General features: G+C 42.8%; 1 protein-coding gene across 1 annotated transcript in view; it reads left to right on the top strand.

Moving 5' to 3' along the window:
• LOC138666763 (zinc finger protein 850-like) overlaps window positions 1-25,523 on the top strand; it is a 146,806-nt gene that overhangs the window by 31,121 nt on the left and 90,162 nt on the right. Inside the window, exons 2-5 of the mRNA XM_069754938.1 lie at window positions 17,510-17,630; window positions 17,741-17,926; window positions 18,012-18,135; window positions 18,262-18,374. Of these exons, the coding sequence (XP_069611039.1) occupies window positions 17,553-17,630; window positions 17,741-17,926; window positions 18,012-18,135; window positions 18,262-18,374 (501 nt within the window). The 5' untranslated portion in view covers window positions 17,510-17,552. The remainder of the gene's footprint in view (window positions 1-17,509; window positions 17,631-17,740; window positions 17,927-18,011; window positions 18,136-18,261; window positions 18,375-25,523) is intronic.

Raw genomic sequence — 25,523 nt, 5'->3', positions numbered from 1 at the left:
TATACAGGAGGAGCAGACTGTGGTGTCCTGTCTGTTATTATTATTATTATACAGGAGGAGCAGACTGTGGTGTCCTGTCTGTTATTATTATTTTTACCCTTCGCCACGACAGCACCCCACATGAGAGAGAGGGATCCGCCCATAGGAACAGGAAACCTACAGAATAAAAGGAGGCGGTCCCCTCTCCTCCTCAGTTTAGGTTTCCTGTTCCTACAGGGACCCGGCTTACCTACAGATGAAGAGGATCCCTGGGCCATGCACCCGCCTGCGCCGGTTTCTGTGGGAACGGCAGGGGCTGCGGTACCAGAAGCAGCGGCGGGGGAGCCCCTGCTTGCAGCCTCCCCCCTCGTCTGGCCAAACATCCACGGTCCGGGTCCGGTCACCGTAGGTCCGGCCGGCACTGTGAGGACGCGCGCGCTGCAGCGGCCGGCTTAATAGCCTCTGGCGGCCGCATGGTGGTGAGAGCGGCGCGTCTAACCCGGAAGTCGCGGGAGCACTTCCGGGTTGGTCCGGGGAGGCAGGAGAATGGGCGGCAAGTTTAAAAATGCAGCGCTAGCGTCGGGCCGGTGTGTGTGAAATGGCTTCACCGGCCGACGAAGCGCACCTGCCCGCAGTGCAACAGCGCTCTCCCAGCAGGGAGAGAAGCACGAGGAGCAGCACAAAGAGTGGTGGCCGACCTCCAGAGAAGAGTTCTACCACCAAACGAATTCCGCCTCCAGAACCGGTACCTGTCAGCTTCACTGGGTGAGTTTTTGAAAGAGTCTCTTCCTATATGCTGATATATGTTCCTCCTGTATCCTTCCTCTAGACTAAGAAAAGGACACACAAATCTAAGCATAAAGAGTGTGCTTTATGTACGCAGCCCCTCCCGGATGATTATGCCAAAAAACTGTGTGCAGAGTGTATCATGCAAACTCTACGGCAGGAAAATATCATGACTCCCTCAGATGTCAGAGCTATTATCCGAGAAGAGATGCAGGGTTTGGCGCAGACAAGTAGCGCCAGTACCCGTCAGCCTAGCAGGTCCCGGTCTCCGGTTAGTTCGGAGTCAGAGGGTGTATGTATTTCTTCAGACGAAGAGGGATCTCAGCCGAGCTCATCCGAGACTGAAGGGGGACTTTGTCTTCCCAACAGTAATGTGGACAATTTAATAAAATCTGTCAGGAGCACGATGGGGTGCCCAGATGGGAAAGAAAAGAAATCAGCACAGGACATAATGTTTGCGGGGTTAGGACAGAAGAAACGTAGGTCCTTCCCCGTCATACAAACCATCAAAGATATTGTCAAAAAGGAGTGGGACAAGCAGAATAGAGGGTTTTTACCATCATCCTCTAAAAGGCGCTATCCCTTCAGCGATGAAGACCTAAACACCTGGTCAAAGGTGCCAAAAGTTGATGCTGCGGTAGCCTCCACAACCAAACAGTCGGTCCTACCAGTGGAGGATTCAGGGGTCCTAACAGACCCGCTGGACCGTAAAGCAGAAGCTTTACTAAAGAGGTCATGGGAAGTCAATACGGGGGCGTTCAGGCCCGCCATATCTAGTACCTGTACTGCAAGATCTCTACTAGTATGGACGGAGCAATTGGAGGAACAGATTAGAGGCAAAACTTCGAGGGAATCTATCCTGCTGAAATTGCCTCAAATTAAAGAAGCAGTAGCATTCCTAGCTGATGCCTCAGTGGACTCGCTACGTCTTGCAGCCAGGTCAGCCGGCCTAGTCAACACAGCCCGGCGTGCACTCTGGCTAAAGAATTGGAAGGGGGACGCACAAGCTAAAGCGAAACTTTGTGCGATTCCCTGTCAGGGTGAGTTCCTTTTTGGGAAGACGCTGGATGAACTCCTGAATAAAGCAGGTGAAAGGAAGAAAGGCTTCCCTAACCAGTATCTTCCATCCTACAGGAGAGCCTTCAGGAGACGCCCCTTTACTAGGAACAAGCCGCTTGAACAAAGAGAGCGATGGGAGTCGAAGGACCCAAAGCAAAAAGGTGCCTTTTTTAGCGGGTCCCATAATCCGAGACGTAAATACCGCTAACCAGGAAGTAGGCGGCAGATTAAAATTTTTTCTTCCCCAATGGGGACAGATAACATCCAGCCAGTGGATTCTGGACATTGTGCAATACGGCCTTAAATTAGAATTTGATCGAATCCCTTGGGATTCCTTCATAATAACATCTCCAAAAGGTCAGGACCAACAGAGGGCTCTAGAAATAGAGATCCTATCTCTTCTATCTAAGAAAGTCCTGATTGAAGTTCCCCAGGATCAAAAAGGGAAAGGGTTCTACTCCCCTTTATTCCTGATTAATAAACCAGATGGTTCATTTAGAACCATCATAAATCTTAAAAAATTAAATTCTTTCCTGCGTAATCATACCTTCAAAATGGAATCCATTAGTTCTACCATAAAACTCTTATTCCCTAGGTGTGTCATGGCCGGAATAGACTTAAAGGACGCCTATTACCATCTTCCCATACATGCCGAACATCAGCAGTACCTAAGGGTAGCAGTCACCCTGGAGGGAAAGGTTCGTCACTTTCAATATGTTGCAATGCCATTTGGGCTTTCTATGGCTCCCCGCGTCTTCACTAAGGTGATACTAGAAGTGATGGCTCATCTACGCCAACGAGATACCTTGATAATACCCTACCTAGATGACTTTCTAGTGGTAGGAAGCTCTGCACTTCAATGTAAAACTCGTTTATCTAATACGATCTCGTCCCTACAGGAGTTAGGTTGGATCGTCAACTTCGAAAAATCTCGGCTGAATCCAGAAACCGTTCAGACATTTCTAGGAATCCAGCTAGACTCCGTAAGTCAGAAATGCTTTCTTCCTCAGTCAAAGAGGTTGACTATACAATCAAAGGTATCAGACGCAATACGCAAACCCTACATGACACTAAGAAAGGCCATGTCCTTACTGGGGTCATTATCATCATGTATCCCTGCTGTACCTTGGGCACAATTCCATACCCGTCAATTGCAGTACGAAGTATTGTCGGCTCAGGGGAAAGACGGTTATTTAGAAAGTAGAATAACTCTTTCCAGTAATGTCTTAGAATCGCTATCCTGGTGGCTAGACATGGACCACCTATCACGGGGTGTGCCATGGATAATAGACCCGTCTAAAATAATTACCACCGACGCCAGCCCTATTGGGTGGGGAGCACATATGGAAGACAATCTGGCCCAAAATACTTGGGATCAGACAGAATTAATATGTTCCTCCAACTGGAAGGAGTTAAAAGCAATAGAATGTGCCTTATATCATTTTCTTCCGCAGATTCATGGAACAAATGTAAGAATTTACTCAGACAATTCCACCGCAGTGGCATACTTGAACCGTCAGGGTGGTACAAAGTCAGGAAGTCTGATGACCATAGCTGCAAACATCTTTCAGCTGGCAGAGGCTCATCTAACATCCTTAACAGCCCTGCACATCAAAGGTGTAGAGAACATCAGGGCAGACTACCTCAGCAGAAACGAGTTGCGTCAAGGAGAATGGACCTTAAACAAATCCATATTCAGAAGGATAACAGAAGCATGGGGGATACCACAAATCGACCTATTTGCCACAAGAGACAACCGGCAAGTACAAAGGTTCGCTTCCCTGAACACCAGGGATCACCCAGATATGTTGGACTCTCTCCACCATCCTTGGCGGTTCAGACTGGCATATGCCTTTCCTCCAATGTCTCTGATTCCTCTAGTGATCAGAAAGATCAGGAGGGAACAGGCAAGAGTAATCCTCATTGCACCATTCTGGCCGAAAAGACCATGGTTCTCTTGTCTCCAGACCATGTGCCTATGCGATCCTTGGATCCTCCCATCAGACAAGGAGCTGCTGTACCAAGGCCCCTTTTTCCACCCGCAAGTGAAAGGTCTTCACTTGACGGCGTGGAATTTGAGAGGCAACTATTAAGTTCCAGAGGGTTCTCAACAGAACTAGTAAACACCCTCTTATTGAGCAGGAAAAGATCTACCACCCTAATATATAGTAGGGTATGGAATAAATTTTTAGACTTTTACACGGTACCGTTCACTAAGCAAGTTCCACTCACACCTATCCTAGAGTTCTTGCAAAAAGGCCGAGAGTTAGGACTATCTGTAAATACCTTAAGAGTTCAGGTCTCGGCATTAGGAGCCCTATATGGATGCAATATAGCAGCTAATAGGTGGATCTCCAGATTCATAAAATCTTGTGAACGTAGTAAACCGGTCCATATTCCCCGTCTACCTCCGTGGGATTTAAATCTAGTATTAGAGGCCTTAACAAGCTCTCCATTTGAACCATTAGATTCAATACCTTTAAAAATCCTAACATATAAAGTAGCCTTACTAGTAGCCCTAACCTCAGCTAGACGGGTTAGTGACATCCAGGCCCTATCAGTAGACCCACCTTTCTTACTGATATTTCATGATCGGATAGTCCTGAAACCAGACCCCTCATACCTCCCTAAGGTAGCGTCCACCTACCACAGGTCACAAGAAATATTTCTCCCTTCCTTTTTTGATTCACCTGTAACTCCAGAACATCATAAGTTCCACACCTTAGATGTCAGAAGAGCCATCCTGACTTATATAGAAAGGTGTCAGACATGGAGGGAGAGTAGGGCTCTGTTTATCTCCTTTCAGGGCCACAAGAAAGGACATGGGGTCACGAGAGCTACCATATCTCGGTGGATCAGAGAGGCTATCTGCTTGGCCTATACGTCAAAAGGCGAGATTCCTCCAGTGGGTATAAAAGCGCACTCAACACGAGCCATGGCTTCCTCCTGGGCGGAACAAGCAGATGTACCGATCCATTTAATATGTAAGGCTGCAACTTGGTCTACACCTTCTACCTTCTACAACCATTATAGACTTGATCTGTCCACGTCTTCTGATCTGACCTTTGGTAGAGCTGTTCTTAATACAGTAATCCCACCCAAATAATGACTCTCTGAAAATCTCTCATGTGGGGTGCTGTCGTGGCGAAGGGTAAAAAGCCGGATTACGTACCGGTAATGCTCTTTTAATGAGTCCACGACAGCACCCATGTATTACCCTCCCTAAATTATGCACAGCTCTTTCCTTTAAGGTCACAAATAATGGTTGTATAGAGTTAAGAAATTTATGTGACTGAATAAGAATGAATACTAACACTTTTGCGGTTCCCCTTTTTATACTCTGTAACTAAACTGAGGAGGAGAGGGGACCGCCTCCTTTTATTCTGTAGGTTTCCTGTTCCTATGGGCGGATCCCTCTCTCTCATGTGGGGTGCTGTCGTGGACTCATTAAAAGAGCATTACCGGTACGTAATCCGGCTTATTATTATTATTATTATTATTATACAGGAGGAGCAGACTGTGGTGTCCTGTCTGTTATTATTATTATACAGGAGGAGCAGACTGTGGTGTCCTGTCTGTTATTATTGTACAGGAGGAGCAGACTGTGGTGTCCTGTCTGTTATTATTATTATACAGGAGGAGCAGACTGTGGTGTCCTGTCTGTTATTATTATTATTATTATTATTATTATTATTATACAGGATGAGCAGACTGTGGTGTCCTGTCTGTTATTATTATTATTATACAGGAGGAGCAGACTGTGGTGTCCTGTCTGTTATTATTATTATACAGGAGGAGCAGACTGTGGTGTCCTGTCTGTTATTATTAATATTATTATACAGGAGGAGCAGACTGTGGTGTCCTGTCTATTATTATTATTATTATTATACAGGAGGAGCAGACTGTGGTGTCCTGTCTGTTATTATTATTATACAGGAGGAGCAGACTGTGGTGTCCTGTCTATTATTATTATTATTATTATACAGGAGGAGCAGACTGTGGTGTCCTGTCTGTTATTATTATTATACAGGAGGAGCAGACTGTGGTGTCCTGTCTGTTATTATTGTACAGGAGGAGCAGACTGTGGTGTCCTGTCTGTTATTATTATTATACAGGAGGAGCAGACTGTGGTGTCCTGTCTGTTATTATTATTATTATTATACAGGAGGAGCAGACTGGTGTCCTGTCTGTTATTATTATTATACAGGAGGAACAGACTGTGGTGTCCTGTCTGTTGTTATTATTATTATACAGGAGGAGCAGACTGTGGTGTCCTGTCTGTTATTATTATTATACAGGAGGAACAGACTATGGTGTCCTGTCTGTTGTTATTATTATTATACAGGAGGAGCAGACTGTGGTGTCCTGTCTGTTATTATTATTATACAGGAGGAGCAGACTGTGGTGTCCTGTCTGTTATTATACAGGAGGAGCAGACTGTGGTGTCCTGTCTGTTGTTATTAATATTATTATACAGGAGGAGCAGACTGTGGTGTCCTGTCTGTTATTATTAATATTATTATACAGGAGGAGCAGACTGTGGTGTCCTGTCTGTTGTTATTAATATTATTATACAGGAGGAGCAGACTGTGGTGTCCTGTCTGTTATTATTAATATTATTATACAGGAGGAGCAGACTGTGGTGTCCTGTCTATTATTATTATTATTATTATACAGGAGGAGCAGACTGCGGTGTCCTGTCTGTTATTATTATTATACAGGAGGAGCAGACTGCGGTGTCCTGTCTGTTATTATTATTATACAGGAGGAGCAGACTGTGGTGTCCTGTCTGTTATTATTATTATTATTATACAGGAGGAGCAGACTGTGGTGTCCTGTCTGTTATTATTATTATTATACAGGAGGAGCAGACTGTGGTGTCCTGTGTTATTATTATTATACAGGAGGAGCAGACTGTGGTGTCCTGTCTGTTATTATTATTATTATTATTATTATTATTATACAGGAGGAGCAGACTGTGGTGTCCTGTCTGTTATTAGTATTATACAGGAGGAGCAGACTGTGGTGTCCTGTCTGTTATTATTATTATTATACAGGAGGAGCAGACTGTGGTGTCCTGTCTGTTATTAGTATTATACAGGAGGAGCAGACTGTGGTGTCCTGTCTGTTATTATTATTATACAGGAGGAGCAGACTGTGTTATCCTGTCTGTTATTATTATTATTATTATTATACAGGAGGAGCAGACTGTGGTGTCCTGTCTGTTATTATTATTATTATACAGGAGGAGCAGACTGTGGTGTCCTGTCTGTTATTATTATTATTATTATTATACAGGAGGAGCAGACTGTGGTGTCCTGTCTGTTATTATTATTATTATTATACAGGAGGAGCAGACTGTGGTGTCCTGTCTGTTATTAGTATTATACAGGAGGAGCAGACTGTGGTGTCCTGTCTGTTATTATTATTATTATACAGGAGGAGCAGACTGTGGTGTCCTGTCTGTTATTATTATTATTATACAGGAGGAGCAGACTGTGGTGTCCTGTCTGTTATTATTATTATTATTATACAGGAGGAGCAGACTGTGGAGTCCTGTCTGTTATTATTATTATTATACAGGAGGAGCAGACTGTGGTGTCCTGTCTGTTATTATTATTATACAGGAGGAGCAGATTGTGGTGTCCTGTCTGTTATTATTATTATACAGGAGGAGCAGACTGTGGTGTCCTGTCTGTTATTATTATTATACAGGGGGAGCAGACTGTGGTGTCCTGTCAGTTATTATTATTATTATTATTATACAGGAGGAGCAGACTGTGTTGTCCTGTCTGTTATTATTATTATACAGGAGGAGCAGACTGTGGTGTCCTGTCTGTTATTAATATTATTATACAGGAGGAGCAGACTGTGGTGTCCTGTCTGTTATTATTATTATTATTATTATTATTATTATTATACAGGAGGAGCAGACTGTGGTGTCCTGTCTGTTATTATTATTATTATTATACAGGAGGAGCAGACTGTGGTGTTTTGTCTGTTATTAGTATTATACAGGAGGAGCAGACTGTGGTGTCCTGTCTGTTATTATTATTATTATACAGGAGGAGCAGACTGTGGTGTCCTGTCTGTTGTTATTAATATTATTATACAGGAGGAGCAGACTGTGGTGTCCTGTCTGTTATTATTATTATTATTATTATTATTATACAGGAGGAGCAGACTGTTGTCCTGTCTGTTATTATTATTATTATACAGGAGGAGCAGACTGTGGTGTCCTGTCTGTTATTAGTATTATACAGGAGGAGCAGACTGTGGTGTCCTGTCTGTTATTATTATTATTATACAGGAGGAGCAGACTGTGGTGTCCTGTCTGTTGTTATTATTATTATACAGGAGGAGCAGACTGTGGTGTCCTGTCTGTTATTATTATTATTATACAGGAGGAGCAGACTGTGGTGTCCTGTCTGTTATTATTATTATTATACAGGAGGAGCAGACTGTGGTGTCCTGTGTTATTATTATTATACAGGAGGAGCAGACTGTGGTGTCCTGTGTTATTATTATTATACAGGAGGAGCAGACTGTGGTATCCTGTCTGTTGTTATTAATATTATTATACAGGAGGAGCAGACTGTTGTGTCCTGTCTGTTATTATTATTATTATACAGGAGGAGCAGACTGTGGTGTCCTGTCTGTTATTATTATTATACAGGAGGAGCAGACTGTGGTGTCCTGTGTGTTATTATTATTATTATTATTATTATTATTATTATACAGGAGGAGCAGACTGTGGTGTCCTGTCTGTTATTATTATTATTATTATTATTATTATTATTATTATACAGGAGGAGCAGACTTTTGTCCTGTCTGTTATTATTATTATTATTATTATACAGGAGGAGCAGACTGTGGTGTCCTGTCTGTTATTAGTATTATTATGCAGGAGGAGCAGACTGTGGTGTCCTGTCTGTTATTAGTATTATACAGGAGGAGCAGACTGTGGTGTCCTGTCTGTTATTATTATTATTATTATACAGGAGGAGCAGACTGTGGTGTCCTGTCTGTTGTTATTATTTTTATTATTATACAGGAGGTCAGACTGTGGTGTCCTGTCTGTTTTTATTAATATTATTATACAGGAGGAGCAGACTGTGGTGTCCTGTCTGTTATTATTATTATTATTATTATACAGGAGGAGCAGACTGTTGTCCTGTCTGTTATTATTATTATTATACAGGAGGAGCAGACTGTGGTGTCCTGTCTGTTATTATTATACAGGAGGAGCAGACTGTGGTGTCCTGTCTGTTATTATTATTATTATACAGGAGGAGCAGACTGTGGTGTCCTGTCTGTTATTATTATTATTATACAGGAGGAGCAGACTGTGGTGTCCTGTGTTATTATTATTATACAGGAGGAGCAGACTGTGGTGTCATGTGTTATTATTATTATACCGGAGGAGCAGACTGTGGTATCCTGTCTGTTGTTTTTAATATTATTATACAGGAGAAGCAGACTGTGGTGTCCTGTCTGTTATTATTATTATTATTATTATTATTATACAGGAGGAGCAGACTGTGGTGTCCTGTCTGTTGTTATTATTATTATTATACAGGAGGTGCAGACTGTGGTGTCCTGTCTGTTGTTATTAATATTATTATACAGGAGGAGCAGACTGTGGTGTCCTGTCTGTTATTATTATTATTATTATTATTATTATACAGGAGGAGCAGACTGTTGTCCTGTCTGTTATTATTATTATTATACAGGAGGAGCAGACTGTTGTCCTGTCTGTTATTATTATTATTATTATTATACAGGAGGAGCAGACTGTGGTGTCCTGTCTGTTATTAGTATTATACAGGAGGAGCAGACTGTGGTGTCCTGTCTGTTATTATTATTATTATACAGGAGGAGCAGACTGTGGTGTCCTGTCTGTTATTATTATTATTATACAGGAGGAGCAGACTGTGGTGTCCTGTCTGTTATTATTATTATTATACAGGAGGAGCAGACTGTGGTGTCCTGTCTGTTATTAGTATTATACAGGAGGAGCAGACTGTGGTGTCCTGTCTGTTATTATTATTATTATACAGGAGGAGCAGACTGTGGTGTCCTGTCTGTTATTATTATTATTATACAGGAGGAGCAGACTGTGGTGTCCTGTCTGTTATTATTATTATTATTATTATACAGGAGGAGCAGACTGTGGTGTCCTGTGTTATTATTATTATACAGGAGGAGCAGACTGTGGTGTCCTGTGTTATTATTATTATACAGGAGGAGCAGACTGTGGTATCCTGTCTGTTATTAATATTATTATACAGGAGGAGCAGACTGTGGTGTCCTGTCTGTTATTATTATTATTATACAGGAGGAGCAGACTGTGGTGTCCTGTCTGTTATTATTATTATTATACAGGAGGAGCAGACTGTGGTGTCCTGTCTGTTATTAGTATTATACAGGAGGAGCAGACTGTGGTGTCCTGTCTGTTATTATTATTATTATTATTATTATTATTATTATTATTATTATACAGGAGGAGCATACTGTTGTCCTGTCTGTTATTATTATTATTATTATTATTATACAGGAGGAGCAGACTGTGGTGTCCTGTCTGTTATTAGTATTATTATACAGGAGGAGCAGACTGTGGTGTCCTGTCTGTTATTAGTATTATACAGGAGGAGCAGACTGTGGTGTCCTGTCTGTTATTATTATTATTATTATTATTATTATTATTATTATACAGGAGGAGCAGACTGTGGTGTCCTGTCTGTTGTTATTAATATTATTATACAGTAGGAGCAGACTGTTGTCCTGTCTGTTATTATTATTATTATTATTTTTATTATTATACAGGAGGAGCAGACTGTGGTGTCCTGTCTGTTATTAGTATTATACAGGAGGAGCAGACTGTGGTGTCCTGTCTGTTATTATTATTATTATACAGGAGGAGCATACTGTGGTGTCCTGTCTGTTATTATTATTATTATACAGGAGGAGCAGACTGTGGTGTCCTGTCTGTTATTAGTATTATACAGGAGGAGCAGACTGTGGTGTCCTGTCTGTTATTATTATTATTATTATACAGGAGGAGCAGACTGTGGTGTTCTGTCTGTTATTATTATTATACAGGAGGAGCAGACTGTGATGTCCTGTCTGTTATTATTATTATACAGGAGGAGCAGACTGTGGTGTCCTGTCTGTTATTATTATTATTATACAGGAGGAGCAGACTGTGGTGTCCTGTCTGTTATTATTATTATACAGGAGGAGCAGACTGTGGTGTCCTGTCTGTTATTATTATTATACAGGAGGAGCAGACTGTGGTGTCCTGTCTGTTATTATTATTATTATACAGGAGGAGCAGACTGTGGTGTCCTGTCTGTTATTATTATTATTATACAGGAGGAGCAGACTGTGGTGTCCTGTCTGTTATTATTATTATTATACAGGAGGAGCAGACTGTGGTATCCTGTCTGTTATTATTATTATTATACAGGAGGAGCAGACTGTGGTGTCCTGTCTGTTATTATTATTATTATTATTATTATTATTATTATTATTATTATACAGGAGGAGCAGACTGTGGTGTCCTGTCTGTTATTATTATTATTATACAGGAGGAGCAGACTGTGGTGTCCTGTCTGTTATTATTATACAGGAGGAGCAGACTGTGGTGTCCTGTCTGTTATTATTAGTATTATACAGGAGGAGCAGATTGTGGTGTCCTGTCTGTTATTATTATTATTATTATACAGCAGGAGCAGAATGTGGTGTCCTGTCTGTTATTATTATTATTATACAAGGGGAGCAGACTGTGGTGTCCTTTCTGTTATTATACAGGAGGAGCAGACTGGGGTCAAGTTTCATCCCAGCAGGCACCATGGTGTCATAACATTGCTCCTGCTTTTCAGAGCTTCGGACTGCTTCCTATGTGGAGCGCTGTGGAGGTGATTTGGCTTCGTTGGGGCATCATATTTGTTTTGAGGTACTGTGTGAGTGTTTAAAGGAACCATGATTGCATCATCTACTATATAATTGTCTAAGGGTCACTTCTGTCTGTCTGTCCTTCTGTCACAGTTATTCATTCGCTGACTGTACTCGGCAGCTACCTGTCATAGCTGCTGCGACCAATCAGCGACGGCTACAGTCCGGAAAATAATGGCCGCTCCTTCCTCCCCGCAGTCAGTGCGTCCGCATACTCCCCTCCGGTCAGCGCTCACACAGGGTTAATGGCAGCGTTGACCGTGGTGTAACGCACTCGGTTGACGCTGCTATTAACCCTGTGTGACCAACTTTTTACTATTCATGCTGCCTATACAGCATGAATAGTAAAAATATCTAATGTTAAAAATAATAAAAATAAAAAATAGTTACATACTCTCCCTCCGGTGGCCCCTCCGGATCAGGAACCGGTCTTTTCCGCTCCGCGCGACGCCCCGGTGACCGCTGTATGCATTGCGGTCTCGTGAGATGATGTACGGTCTCGCGAGACCGCTACGTCATCATCACGCGAGACCGCAATGCAATCTTCAGACCGGACCGCGCGCCAAGCTTCGGGAACCGGCCGCTTCGATACGGAGGGTCCAGGAGGTGAGTATGTAACTATATTTTATTTTAATTCTTTTTTTTTTTTTGTTTTTTTGACAGGGATATGGTGTATACTACGTGGCTCTGTGCTGTATACTACGTGGCTCTGTGCTGTATACTACGTGGACATACATATTCTAGAATACCCGATGCATTAGAATCGGGCCACCATCTAGTAATATATAAATGACTGTTGGGGTTGTCATACTGTGAGAGCCATCACATTGTGGGGAGCTGTGGAGGTAGACATACTGCTACGGTCACGAGAGGGCGGCTCATTGTGTGTATGGACAAACTGTAAAGACATCACTGTGGGGCATCCTACTTTGCTGGTGGTGCCGAATTGTGGGGTCATCATCCTGTTCATGTGGAGGGTACTGTGGGGGTATGTGTCACACCAGGGCTGGGAGATGCCCAGTGTGTTGAGGCTGGTAATGCGAAGCCCTGACGTTAGGGAGGGTGGAAAGATTGTTACCCCCTCAACACTTTCCTTATTCTGAAACCTGCGCTACCTACCGTTCTAAATGGATCCTTTCCCCAGTGCACTGTCTCGTACCTAAGCCTTGACTAGCCATGCACCTTGCCCTGGACCTTGCTGACACCCAGCACTATGTGCCAGGAGAGTTAACGGACCGCTCCCGGCACTTTAACCCCCGAAACACTGCGATCAAACAAGATCGCAGCGTTCCGGTGGCATAGGGAAGCATCACGCAGGGAGGGGGCTCCCTGCGTGCTTCCTTGAGACCCTCAGAACAACGCTATGTGATCGCATTGCTCCTAGCGTCTCCTCCCTGCAGGCCCCCATATCCTAGATGGCCGCGGGGTCCTGCAGGGAGGTGGCTTGTCAGCGCCTGCTGGAACGGTATAAATGCCCCATGATGTCTTATCTGCTTTCCATCAATTGCTGGTTTTTCTTCATTCTGCCTCCCAAAAATTGTAATAAAAAGCGATAAAAAGTCATGTGCCCAAAAATGGTACTAATAAAAACGTCAACCCTGCAAAAAATAAGACCTCATATGACTCTGGGCCAAAATATTGAAAAATTATAGCTCTCAAAATGTGGTGAGTCAAAAACTATTTTTTTGCCATAAAAAGCGTCTTTTAGTGTGTGACAGCTGCCGAACAAAAACCCCCTATAAAAAGTATTTCTAACTTCCCTTTATCACCCCCTTAGTTAGGGTCAAATAATAAAATAACAATGTATTTATTTCCATTTTCCCATTAGGGTTAGGATTGGGGCTAAAGTTAGCGCTAGAGATGGGGTTAGGGTTTGGATTACGTTTACGACTGGGCTTAGGGGTGTGTTGGGGTTAGGGTTGGAGTTAGAATTGGGGGTGGTTTCCACTGTTTAGGCACATCAGGGGCTCTCCATGGACACAACACGATGTCGGATCTTAATTCCAGACAATTCTGCGTTGAAAAAGTAAAACGGTGCTCCTTCCCTCCGAGCTCTCCCGTGCGCCCAAACAGTGGTTTACCCCCACATATGAGGTATCAGCGTACTCTGGATAAGTTGCACAACAACTTTTGTGGTCCAATTTCTCCAATTACCCATGGGAAAATAATAATTTGGGGGCTAAGAAACAGTTTTTGTGGGGGGAAAAAAAGATTTTTTTTATTTTCACGGCTCTGCATTATAAACGTTAGTGAAACACTTGGGGGGTTTAAAGTTCTCCCAACACATCTAGATAAGTTCCTTAGGGGGTCTAGTTTCCACAATGGGGTCACTTGTGGGGGGTTTCTACTGTTTTAGGTACATCAGGGGCTCTGCAAACGCAACGTGACGCCCGCAGAACATTCCATCTAAGTCTGCATTCCAAAACAGCGTTCCTTCCCTTCAGAGCTCTGCCATGCGCCCTAACTGTGGTTTCCCCCCACATATGGGGTATTGGCATACTCAGAACAAATTGCACACCAACATTTGGGGTCCAATTTCTCTTTTTAACCTCGGGAAAATAAAAAATTGGGGGCAAAAAGATCATTTTTTGTGAAGAAAAAAAAGATTTTAATTTTTATGGCTCTACATTATATACTTCTGTGAAGCACTTGGGGTTCAAAGTGCTCACCACACATCTAGAGAAGTTCCTTAGGGGGTCTATTTTCCAAAATGGTTTTCACTTGTGGGGGGTTTCCACTGTTTAGGCACATCAGGGGCTCTCCAAACACGACATGGCGTCCTATCTCAATTCCAGCCAATTTTGCATTGAAAAGTCAAACGGCGCTCCTTCCCTTCTGAGCTCTGCCATGCGCCCAAACAGTGGTTTATTCCAACATATAGGGTATCTGCGTTCTCAGGGCAAATGGCACAACAACGTTTGGTGGCCAATTTCTCCTTTTACCCTTGGTAAAATAAAACAAATTGGATCTGAAGTAATTTTTTTGTGGAAAAAAATGTTAAATGTTAATTTTTTTTTTTTTTTTTTTAAACCTTCCAAAAATTCCTGTGAAGCACCTGAAGGGTTAAACTTCTTGAATGTGTTTTCGAGGGGTGCAGTTTTTAGAATTGTTTCACTTTTGGGAATTTTCTGTCATGTACACCCCTCAAAGTGACTTTAAATGTGATGTGGTCCCTTAAAATAAAAACAAAATGGTGTTGTAAAAATAAGAAGTCGCTGGTCAACTTTTAACCCTTATAGCTTCCTAACAAAAAAAAAATTTTGGTTCTGAAATTGTGCTGATGTAAAGTAGACATGTAGGAAATGTTACCGTACTTAAGTATTTTGTGTGACATATCTGTGATTTAAGGGCATGAAAATTCAAAGTTAAAAAGTTGTGAAATTTTCAAAATTTTCGCCAAATTTCCTTTTTTTTTTCACAAATAAACGCAAGTCATATCAAAGAAATTTTTTCACTAACTTGAAGTAAAATATGTCACGAGAAAACAATGTCAGAATCACCGGGATCCATGGAAGCGTTCCAGAGTTATTACCTCATGAAAGGTACAGTGGTCAGAATTGTAAAAATTAGCCGGCTCATTAACATGCAAACCACCCTTGGGGGTTAAGAAAAATGTTGTCGTCACAATCATACTTTATGGGGGCCATGAATGGAGCCTATGTAAAAATTTATCGTGCTGAACAGGGGTCCCAAACATTGGCTTTTTCTGCAATGATGTCTAGTCACATGCAACCATCGCAGTCAATCACAGGCTGCAGTTGCCACATTTGAAGTCACATCATATCTGGAGGGCAGCATGCATATACTGTTGGGCTATAAAGTCCCAATACGATAGAAATAACAGAGAATGGCCACAAGCTAAAAGTTAAAGGAGCGCAGTTTACACTACGTGGACGTGGCAATAAGAGCCATCACCAGCTGCCACCAGATTCCTGAAGAGGCAAGTGGTCAAAAACCATTGTGACTGGTAAAGACCCACAGCAAGAATAGGTTGCAGCAGACACTGAGGTTTCAGTTTGCCTAATAATGGTATGTTTACACTGCGTCTTTTTTGGGCTATCAAAAACATCAGTTTTTTCAAGCAGAAGATGCTTTAGAAATCGCCACTTTTTGGGGGGAGTTTTGTGAACCTGAAGTGTCGTTTTTTTTTTGTTTAAAGCGTCTTCCGTTTAATCATTTTTTTTCGTCACCTTTCTAACGGCAGTTTCCAGACTGTCTTTGAATTCCTTTAAACCGTAAAGAAAATGCTATATATATTTTTTCTTTTTTTAAAGCAGACATGCTCGCAGATTGCTCAAGATCACTGACGTCTTTTAGAACCTTCCAGTTGACGTTTGTTCTGTCGAGTACGAAGTGTCTTCCTAGCAGAAATTGCCTGAAGAATGTGCAAGTTACTTATTTTAATCACTTGGCGTCCTTGAAAGCTTGATGCGCTTAAGACGTTCAAAAACCAGAACGTATTAACAGTAAGTCTTTTTCCAATACAAATTAAGTGGACAGTTCTTTTTAATAGTTTTTTTTTTTTTGTGCTTTCTCCGCCATTTTTTGAGGGCACCTACTAAAACGAACGGCGGAAAAAGACGCAGTGTGAACATACCCTAAGCTGCATACTAAATACTGATGGTGTCCATGCCAAACTCTGACATACACCTTTACAGACTCAAATCCAGAAAAAAGATATGTGACCCGGTGATGTAGAATCCACTGCACCCTCAAAGGTCTTATTTGTATAAGACTTTAATTTATTGAGAAATCGTTAATTTTTAAAAAAAAAAAAAGCAGTTATATGCAGTCAGATCAAACCAATGGACATCTAGTGCAACATATTTCGGCCTATAGTGAGGCCTTAGTCATGTACAGACTCAAAAGTGCAAGAAAAGTTGGCTTCAATATGTTCCAAACCACATAAATATGCAGAAATTTGTGGATTCTGTTCTGTCAAGCAATAAAATTACGGTAAACTGGATCTTTTCAGACCTATGTCTCGAGCAAGAATGAAGTATACACTGAAAAGAACACCCTGCCCACAGTGAAGCATGGTGGTGGCTCTGTAATACCTATAGTGAAACATGGCGATGGCTATGTGATCTTCTGGGGCTGCTTTTCTTCCTTTAGCACTGAAAATCTGCAGTGTATGAAGGGGAAAATGGAGTCTATCAAGAAATGATACTGGGGCATCATTGGACCTTCCAACAGAACATTAATCTCAAGCATTACTCAACATCCAACAAAGCTTGGTTTTAGAAGAAATCCTGGAAGATTTTAGAGTGGCAATTGCAGTTTTCTGACCTGTTTCCAAGAGAAAAAAAACTTTGGTGTGATTTTAAAAAGGCGGTTTCACCATCAAATACAAGAATATTAGTGAGCTGGATGCCAATTCCTTAGAGAAATGAGCTAAGATTCCTCAGGAATCCTGCCAGGACCTGATGTCTTATGATACATCATTTACAGCTGGTTATAACAGGCTAAGATGCTCTGCTAAGTAAGATGATTGTCAAGAAGGGACTGAATAATTCTGAGCCTTCAGTAGTTAAGACATTTACTTGTTATATTACTTTTTGTTTAGAGATCTTGTTTAGTTTATTGCAGTTATTAGAAAGTTTGTACATTTCAGGCTGACTTGCAATGGGGGTTCAAGATCTTTGATTTCAGCAGTATGATCTTTGTATTATGTTTTTATAGCAAGTTTATCTAAAATATTTCTTGTCTGATTCTTCTTTGCATCTAGTGAGTACGGGAGAGTCCTAAATGGATGAAATGATTTGCTGAGAATGGAAAAAGAGAAAAATCTCATGACCAAAAGTATATTGAACCTCACACTGGAAATCATCTATCTGCTGACTGGAGAGGTGAGGGTTTCTGGAAATTTCACATGACCTCACTCTTAACTGTAAGCAACATGGTTGAAAATGGACATGTGGATGTTGAAATGTATGTCATTGTTTGCCACCACACTCAGGATTACACAGTAGTGAAGAAGACTCCCGGTCAATGTGTGACCACCAGCTGCTCGTATGTGCTAGGAGAATGGAGCAAGACCCAGAACCCCATCATGGAGCCTCCATTTCGCTCCCTGACAACCGAATATCCTGATAAGAAGATCCTGGACCTCACCAACAAGATGATTGAGCTGCTGTCTGGAGAGGTGAGCCCTGCTGGGAATACTGGGGTATTATACAGTAACACAAGGGATGATGTGCCTGGATGATGACTGTATCATTGTGTGTCAGGTTCCTATAAGGTGTCAGGATGTCACTGTCCATTTCTCCATGGAGGAGTGGGAGTATATTGAAGGACACAAAGATCTGTACAAAGACGTCATGATGGAGGACCACCAGTCCATCGTATCACCAGGTAAATCCAGAGTCTTGTTGATGGTGAAGAGCAGTTTTGACGGTCATCTACATAACCTGATAATCACATAACTATATTATTGTCACGTGTCTTAAGTCAATGTGTTTCTTTTTTTTTTTTCTTCAGATGAATCCAGCAACAGACATCTACCAGAAAAATGTGTTAATCCCTTGTGTTCTCAAGATTCTGCAGAGGAAGATCACTGTGAGCTTCAAGATGTTCATGTAACCCAAACTGAGGTTTGAGGTTTTTTATCTTTTCCACCACCACTTTAACCACCATGAAGCATACATACAGTGGTTTCTGAAAATATTCACCCCCTTTTTCTTTTTTTGCTACCTTACAACCTGGAGTTTTACTTTTTTTTTTTTTTTTTTAAGGGTTTGCATCAGTTCATGTAAAGAACATGCCTACAACTGAGAACATTTTGTTTTCTATTTATTCTGAAGCAGACAACAAATGGGACAAAACTGTAAGCTTCAATCTGCAGAAATATTCATCCCCCCCCCCCCCAAGCTCTGTATTTTGTACAGCTGCAGGTCGCTGTGGAAAGCTCAGAGACTTATCCAAATCTTGCCACTTGGGTTTGTGCCCATTCCTCAAGGCAAAGCTGCTCCAGTTCCTTCAAGTTAAATGGTTTCCTCCGGTGAACAGCAATCTTCAAGTTTGACCACATATTCTCAATTGGATTAAGGGCTGTGCTTTGAGTAGGGCACTCCAAAACATTTACACTTTTCCCCATAAACCACTTGAGTGTTTTGGCAGTATTCTTTGGGTCATTGTGTATAAAAATCACATGATTAAGCTGCACAGGCACCAATGTATTTATCACGATTGCCAATCCTCCCTCTATAGAGAACTATGTGCAGCACAGCAGAAGTAACAGTGGTGCTCACATAAAGTTCATAAATATGCTGACGAGAAAAAGCGCAGCCTCGCCACATTCTGAAGTATAAAAGTCCTTTAATCCAGGTGATGGGACATACAGGCAGTGAGCTGGTGTAGAGCGGTGGTTCTAGGGATGACATTAATTTCACGCTTACACAGCGCTTCTACGGGTCCTAGTCACCCGTACATTAAAGTTAAATACTTGACCTTTAAATCCTTTAGATGCTGTTGTCATTTGTGATCGTGATATCTAAGGACTTTTAACAGAGCAAGAAGGCTCTTTGTCAGCCTATCGATGACAACATGATGGGAAGTTTTGGTTAACTGTTGGCAGCAGGGGAGCCTAACACAGGCCCTTATGTCTGCAGTGAGTGTATTTTGCTATTGAAACAATTGTATGTTTAAGTTCCTTCATGGGTCTAAAACATTGTGAAACAAAATGTAGCATAAAACTAAAATCAAAGGAAACAAAACAATGTTTTCTTATAGGAAGACAAACTAGTTTATAAAATTGGTATCCTGCTTCCCCACACCCAAAAAAAGCATGAAAAAAGTGATCAAAGTCATGTTTCCCCTAAATGATAGCAATAAAATTCACATGTTGTGCCTTTAAAGAGAAAAAAAAGTAGCCTTCATACAGGTCCATGGATAAAAACATAAAAATGTTGTGGGCCTTTTAATGTGTTGATATTTAAACTTTTTGGGCATGACATAAGACTGGTTCATCCAGGTGATGAACAAGTGAGGGGCAAAAGGAAGGCAGAACAATATACTCATTGATGTAGAAGGAGGGAAACTATCTTGGGAAGGAATGAAGGATCCGGTCTGAGGACAACCTTGTCCTTATGGAGAACGAGAAAAGGAGAACGACAGGAGAGAGCTTCCAGTTCTGAAACTCGCCTGATAGATGTGATGGCCACCAAAAAGGAAAGAAGGGAAGTTGTAATGTCCTGTATGGGTTTGAATAGAAAATGCTGAATGGCACATAGGAGCAAGTTGATGTCCCATTGATCTACTGGTGGCTGATATGGTGGTACCAGATGATCAACGCCCTTGAGGATGGTCTTGACCTGGGGCTGAGATGCCACACCCCTCTGAAACAGGATTGATAGAGCAGAGACTTGGCCCTTAAGAGTGCCGAGAGAAAGCTTGGAATTGAGACCAGACTGGAGAAAAGCCAGGATGGATGTAAGTGAGAAGGACATGGGAGAGGACGGATTGTCTTCACTCCAGTGAAAATAGTCCCTCCAGGTTCGATGATGAATGCGTGAAGACACGAGCTTTCTCCCAATGAACATGGTATGTATGACCCGAGGTAAAAAAAACTTGCTTCCTTCAAAATGCCGATCTCAACCACCATGCCATTAAATTCAGCGAATGAGAATTTTGGTGGAAGATGCAAACCTGCAAAAGGAAATCCGGATGGTCTGGAAGTTTCCAGCGAGTGTCTGCGAGCATGTTTACCAGCTTTGCGTACCAGGCCCATCTTTGCCAGTCCGGAGCCACCAGAAGTACTGGTACTCCATCTGACTTGATCTTCTTGATGGCTCTCAGAATCAAGGGGAGAGCTGGCAAGAGATATGGAAGGCGAAATAGAGACCAAAACAGGACCGGGGCATCCTGACCAATCGCCCAAAGGTCGCAACATGGCTATGAAGCGAGGCACCAGTAGCATTCATCCGAGACTCCCATCAGATCTACGTCGGGGGTGCCCCATTTCTGACAAATCTGGTCGAACACTACAAGGTTGAGGGACGACTCGCCGGAGGAGAGACCCTGGCCCAACTTTTTACTCCCTGAATGTGAACCGTGGAGATTGCGGTTACATGATTTTCAGCCCAGACTCGTATCCTGGAAATCTCCGCCAGAAGAGATCTGCTTCACATTCTGCCTTGGTGGTTTATGTATGTCACGCCCATGGCGTTGTCTGACTGGATGCGAACCAGGTGGCCTGTGAGGGGGTCCTGTCAGTGCAGAAGGGAGATGTAGATTGCCCTGATCTCGAAGATTGGTAGGGTAGCTTCCTGAGGGCTCCAGCGGCCATGGTCTGCATGAATCCGAAGGAAGAAGACGGTGTTTACCGTTGAAACGCGTTGTGGCAAACGACATATGTTGTCTGAATTTCCTTGAGCGCTCCTGGGACTGATTTCTGTTTGACACACATTCTTATCCTCCTTTGGAGGTATTCAGCTGGAGCTGCAGTGGTGCTCGACAACTCCCTTTCATCTCCCCTTCCCTGGGTCAATTCCTCTGCGCTCCCCTCTGACTGCTTTCACTTATCTTGCTTCTTCATTCCCTACGAGGAGAGAGAATTTGGCACGGTTGATGTCGAACAGCATCCCCAGTAAAGTAATTTTTTTTTGCACCGGAATCAGCAAAGACGTCTTGTTGACTATTCAGCAGGGCAAGAGTGTCCAGGGTAATCTGAAGACTGACAACAGTCTCTGAAGGAAAGCCCCTTGATTAAAAGGTTGTCCAGGTAAGAGATAATGACAATCCCCTGGAATGCAGGATGGCCTTGACTGACGCATCACCTTCGTGAACATTCTGGGAGCAGAGGCCAGACCAAAGGGCAGAGCTGTGAACTGATAATGACTTCCCTGAACCACAAATCTGAGAAATCTGAGGCGCACAAATCAGATTGTGGAGATGCACATCCTGAATATCCATCTAGTAGAGAAATTGCTCGGGTTCCTTTTGAGGCGATTACCAAGCGGGAGAGACGCCATTTGGAAATAGCAGAGGCGGGTGTTCTGTTCACACGCTTGAGATCCAGGATTTAAACAGAGAACCGTCCTTTGGGACAATGAAAAGATTGGAATAGAAACTGGAAAAATGTTCTTGGGAGGGAACAGGGACGATGACTCCTGCTGGGAGGAGAGAGGAGATGGCTTGAAAGAAACCTGGGACCTGAGCTGGAAGTCTTGGTGGATGAGACATGAAGAACCATTTTCTGGGAGGGGATGATAATTCTAGCTTGTAGCTGGAAGTCACGATCTCTTTGACCCAGGCGTCATCAACTACCGACAGCCATGTGTCCGAGAAGAGAAGACAGCCACCCACTCTGGGTGGAGTTCCAAGTGGGGATCACTCATCATGCTGAAGAGAATCTATTGGATCGGGTTAGTAGCTTGTTTAAACGATGGCTTACGTCTCTCCCGCTGAGCGGGTGGACATTCCTGCTGGGAGAGGGTTCCTGTGGAGAGAATTTGCTGAAAGGGACAAAATTGAAAAGAGCGTCTCCTTGGAAAGGGGCGCTTGGGTTGAGGAAGGGAGTTGCTCTTAACCCTGTAGTGTCAAATTATCTGTTCCAGTTTGGCGCCAAAGAGTCTCGCACCTTGAAAGGGAAAGTTAGTGAGCGACTTCTTGGAGGCTGACTCCGCCTTCCAGGGCTTGAGCCAGAGAACTCTCCAAATCGTGACGATATTACTAGTAACACAGAGCAGCTAGCAGTGTTTAAAGACGCGGTGAGCAGGTACTTCCCCACTTGAGCGATCAAGGTCGGCCAGCTTGTCGGGAGGGAAGGCGGAAACTGATTTAGTCACCTACGTGGAAGTAAATACAGGGCAGAGGGATGCGCCAGCAGCCTCGAAGGCGGATATGGCTTAAGCCTCAACCTGTCTGTCAGTAGAATCCTTAAGGGAGGAGATATCCTTAAGACCGTCTTGGCTAACAGACGTGAGATAGGTGGACAGGGAATGGGCATGCCCAAGGTACGCTAATGATTGGATGGGCTGGCCATGGGACGGCTTAAAATGAAACACATGCTGTGACTGGGGCATTTGAAAGAAGCAAGAGCGCCAAGGTTGCTGTGCGATGACAGGAGAAGAGAGGGTGGGCAGAAAGGGTACGATTATCAGTGCAGCTGGGGAGGGAATATCTGAAAAGGGCGCCGCTCAGAGCATCGGCAGGAACTCTTATGCACCCCCAGCGCATGTGAAGGAAGAGGGACAGTACCTGATGAGTAAGTCCCGGTTTCTTCTTTGCATTCTTGAGGATGGCATCAGAGGCCCGCCTTCAGAAAAGGAAGGGGCTTCCTGGTATTGATAAGACGTCCTACTTCCCGCACAGCCATGGTCCTTGACAGTGCGGAAGATTGTGTTGACTCATGAGAAGGGGTAAGGTCACCTGGGATAGGGACCACCATCTTCTTCCCAGCCTGCTCCGAGGAGAGGGCTGGGGTGGGAAATAAGGCAAGGACCGACCACCGTGAATCACCCTGGACACTTAAGTGGCAGTGGATAGGGTCCGACCTTCTGCCCTTGAAGAACCTAAAAGAGAAAAGTGAAAAAGATTAATGGGAACATTAGTGCTATAGACACTAAGCTTAAACTGACTAGCTTTGTGTCTGTTGGTGGGTCTATACTACTGAGAAGGACCAAATTTTTTTTTTTTTTTGGCTAGTGTCAGCCTTCTAGTGACCGCATCATACACCCATGGTTACCGGTGTTCCTCAATGAAGCGCTTAAGTAATAGACTTTTCAATCTTTTTTTGCTAATTAGTTCTTCCAGGCTGTGTTGTGCAGTGCCTAGAAGAAAACTATTCCTCCGATGTTCATTTGCATATTACCTCCCTTCCATGCACATCACAGTTCCATCTAATAGGTCATCAATGTTGGATTGTTTGGGGTCCAACACCTGACATTCTCATCGGTCAGCTGTTCTCAGTGTTGTCATCGGCCACCGGCCAGAACTTCTCAATTACGAAGCTGCTCCTTCTTCCGATAGTGACCACGGCAGGGTACTGCACAGCCGCCTCGTATTCACATCAATAGGAAGTGGATGTGCAGTACCCTGTCGCGGCCACTATCAGAAGACTAAGCAGCTCCACAATTGAGAAGTTCCATTTTAATAAATTTTCTTAATGTTTTAATCTAATTTATTTATAGTTTGAATAAAATCTACAGGGTGGGCCATGTATATGGATACACCTAAATAAAATGGGAATGGTTGGTGATATCAACTTCCTGTTTGAGGCACATTAGTATATGGGAGGGGGAAAACTTTTCAAGATGGGTGGTGACCATGGCAGCCATTTTGAAGGTGGCTATTTTGAAGTTGGCCATTTTGGATCCAACTTAATTTTTTCCAATGGGAAGAGGGTCATATGACACATCAGACTTTTTGATTATTTCACAAAGAAAACAATGGTGTGCTTGGTTTTAACATGACTTTATTCTTTCGTGAGTTATTTATAAGTTTCTCTTTGTTTACAGCCATTGACATGTCGCAGAGGTTAACACATGAGTAGCGGATAGAAATTGTGTTGGTCTGGTGAATGCAGTACCTGGGTCATTGCAGATTTCAATGCAAGACACCCTACACAAGAAAACTGTCATCATTCCCATTTTATTTAGGTGTATCCATATAAATGGCCCGCCCAAAAAAAAGTTTGCCTCATCACTGAACATAATGTTTTGTGTAAACTGAGGGTCCTGTTCCAATTTTTGTTTTGCCCACTCTGCAAATTCAGCATGCCGATCTGGGTCATCCTCATTGAAATGCTGCAGCAGCTGGATTTTGTAAGGGTGCCATTTGTCAGTAGCTAATATCCACCGAAGGGATGTTCGACTGATGCCAGACCGGCGTGCTGAACTTGCAGAATGGGCAAAACAAAAATTGGAACAGGACCCTCAGTTTACACAGAACATTATGTTCAGTGATGAGGCAAGCTTTTTTGAGTGTGCCATTTATATTGATACACCTAAATAAAATGGGAATGATGACAGTTTTCTTGCGTAGGGTGTCTTGCATTGAAATCTGGTGAATGCAGTACCCGGGTCATTGCAGCAGACATCAACACTATCTCTATCCGCTCCTCACGTGTTAACCTCTGCAACATGTCAGTGGCAGTAAACACAGAGAATATTGTAAATAACACATGAAAGAATAAACTCACCATTGTTTTCTTTGTGAAATTCTCAGTAAGTTTGATGTGTCACATGACCCTCTTCCCAGTGGAAAAAATAAAGTTGGATCCAAAATGGCCAACTTCAAAATGGCCACCATGGTCACCACCCATCTTGAAACGTTTTCCCCCTCCCATATACTAATGAGCCACAATCAGGAAGTTGATATCACCAACCCTTCCCATTTTATTTAGGTGTATCCATATACATGGCCCACCCTGTATATAAATGTATTAATAATCTGTATAAGTTTTGTTACATACGCCGAACACCCACATGAATCCAGATTAACTCTTTGAACTCTATTCGGTCATGTGGCCGGGTTGGTGGTTTTTTTTCAAAACCTGACCGCTTATAAGATGAACTTTCGTGACTGCTATCCTTTTTTGTTTTTTGTCCTGATGAAGAGGTCATATAGAACCTTGAAACGTGTTGACTTTTTTAAAAACCTGTAACATTAAACTTTCGATTTGATCTCTGCCTTGAGTGTTATCAGCAGCACAAGTGAATTACACCACCGGCTTGCACGTCAAAGTTCCACCCGGTGGCAGATGCCGGGAAAAGCTGATCGGCAGGTGTGTCGGATAAAGT

This window comes from Ranitomeya imitator, chromosome 2 (assembly GCF_032444005.1).
Source record: "Ranitomeya imitator isolate aRanImi1 chromosome 2, aRanImi1.pri, whole genome shotgun sequence".
Lineage (NCBI taxonomy): Eukaryota > Metazoa > Chordata > Amphibia > Anura > Dendrobatidae > Ranitomeya > Ranitomeya imitator.
Note: the sequence above shows the minus strand (reverse complement) of the source record. Positions and strands in the feature narration are given on the sequence as shown.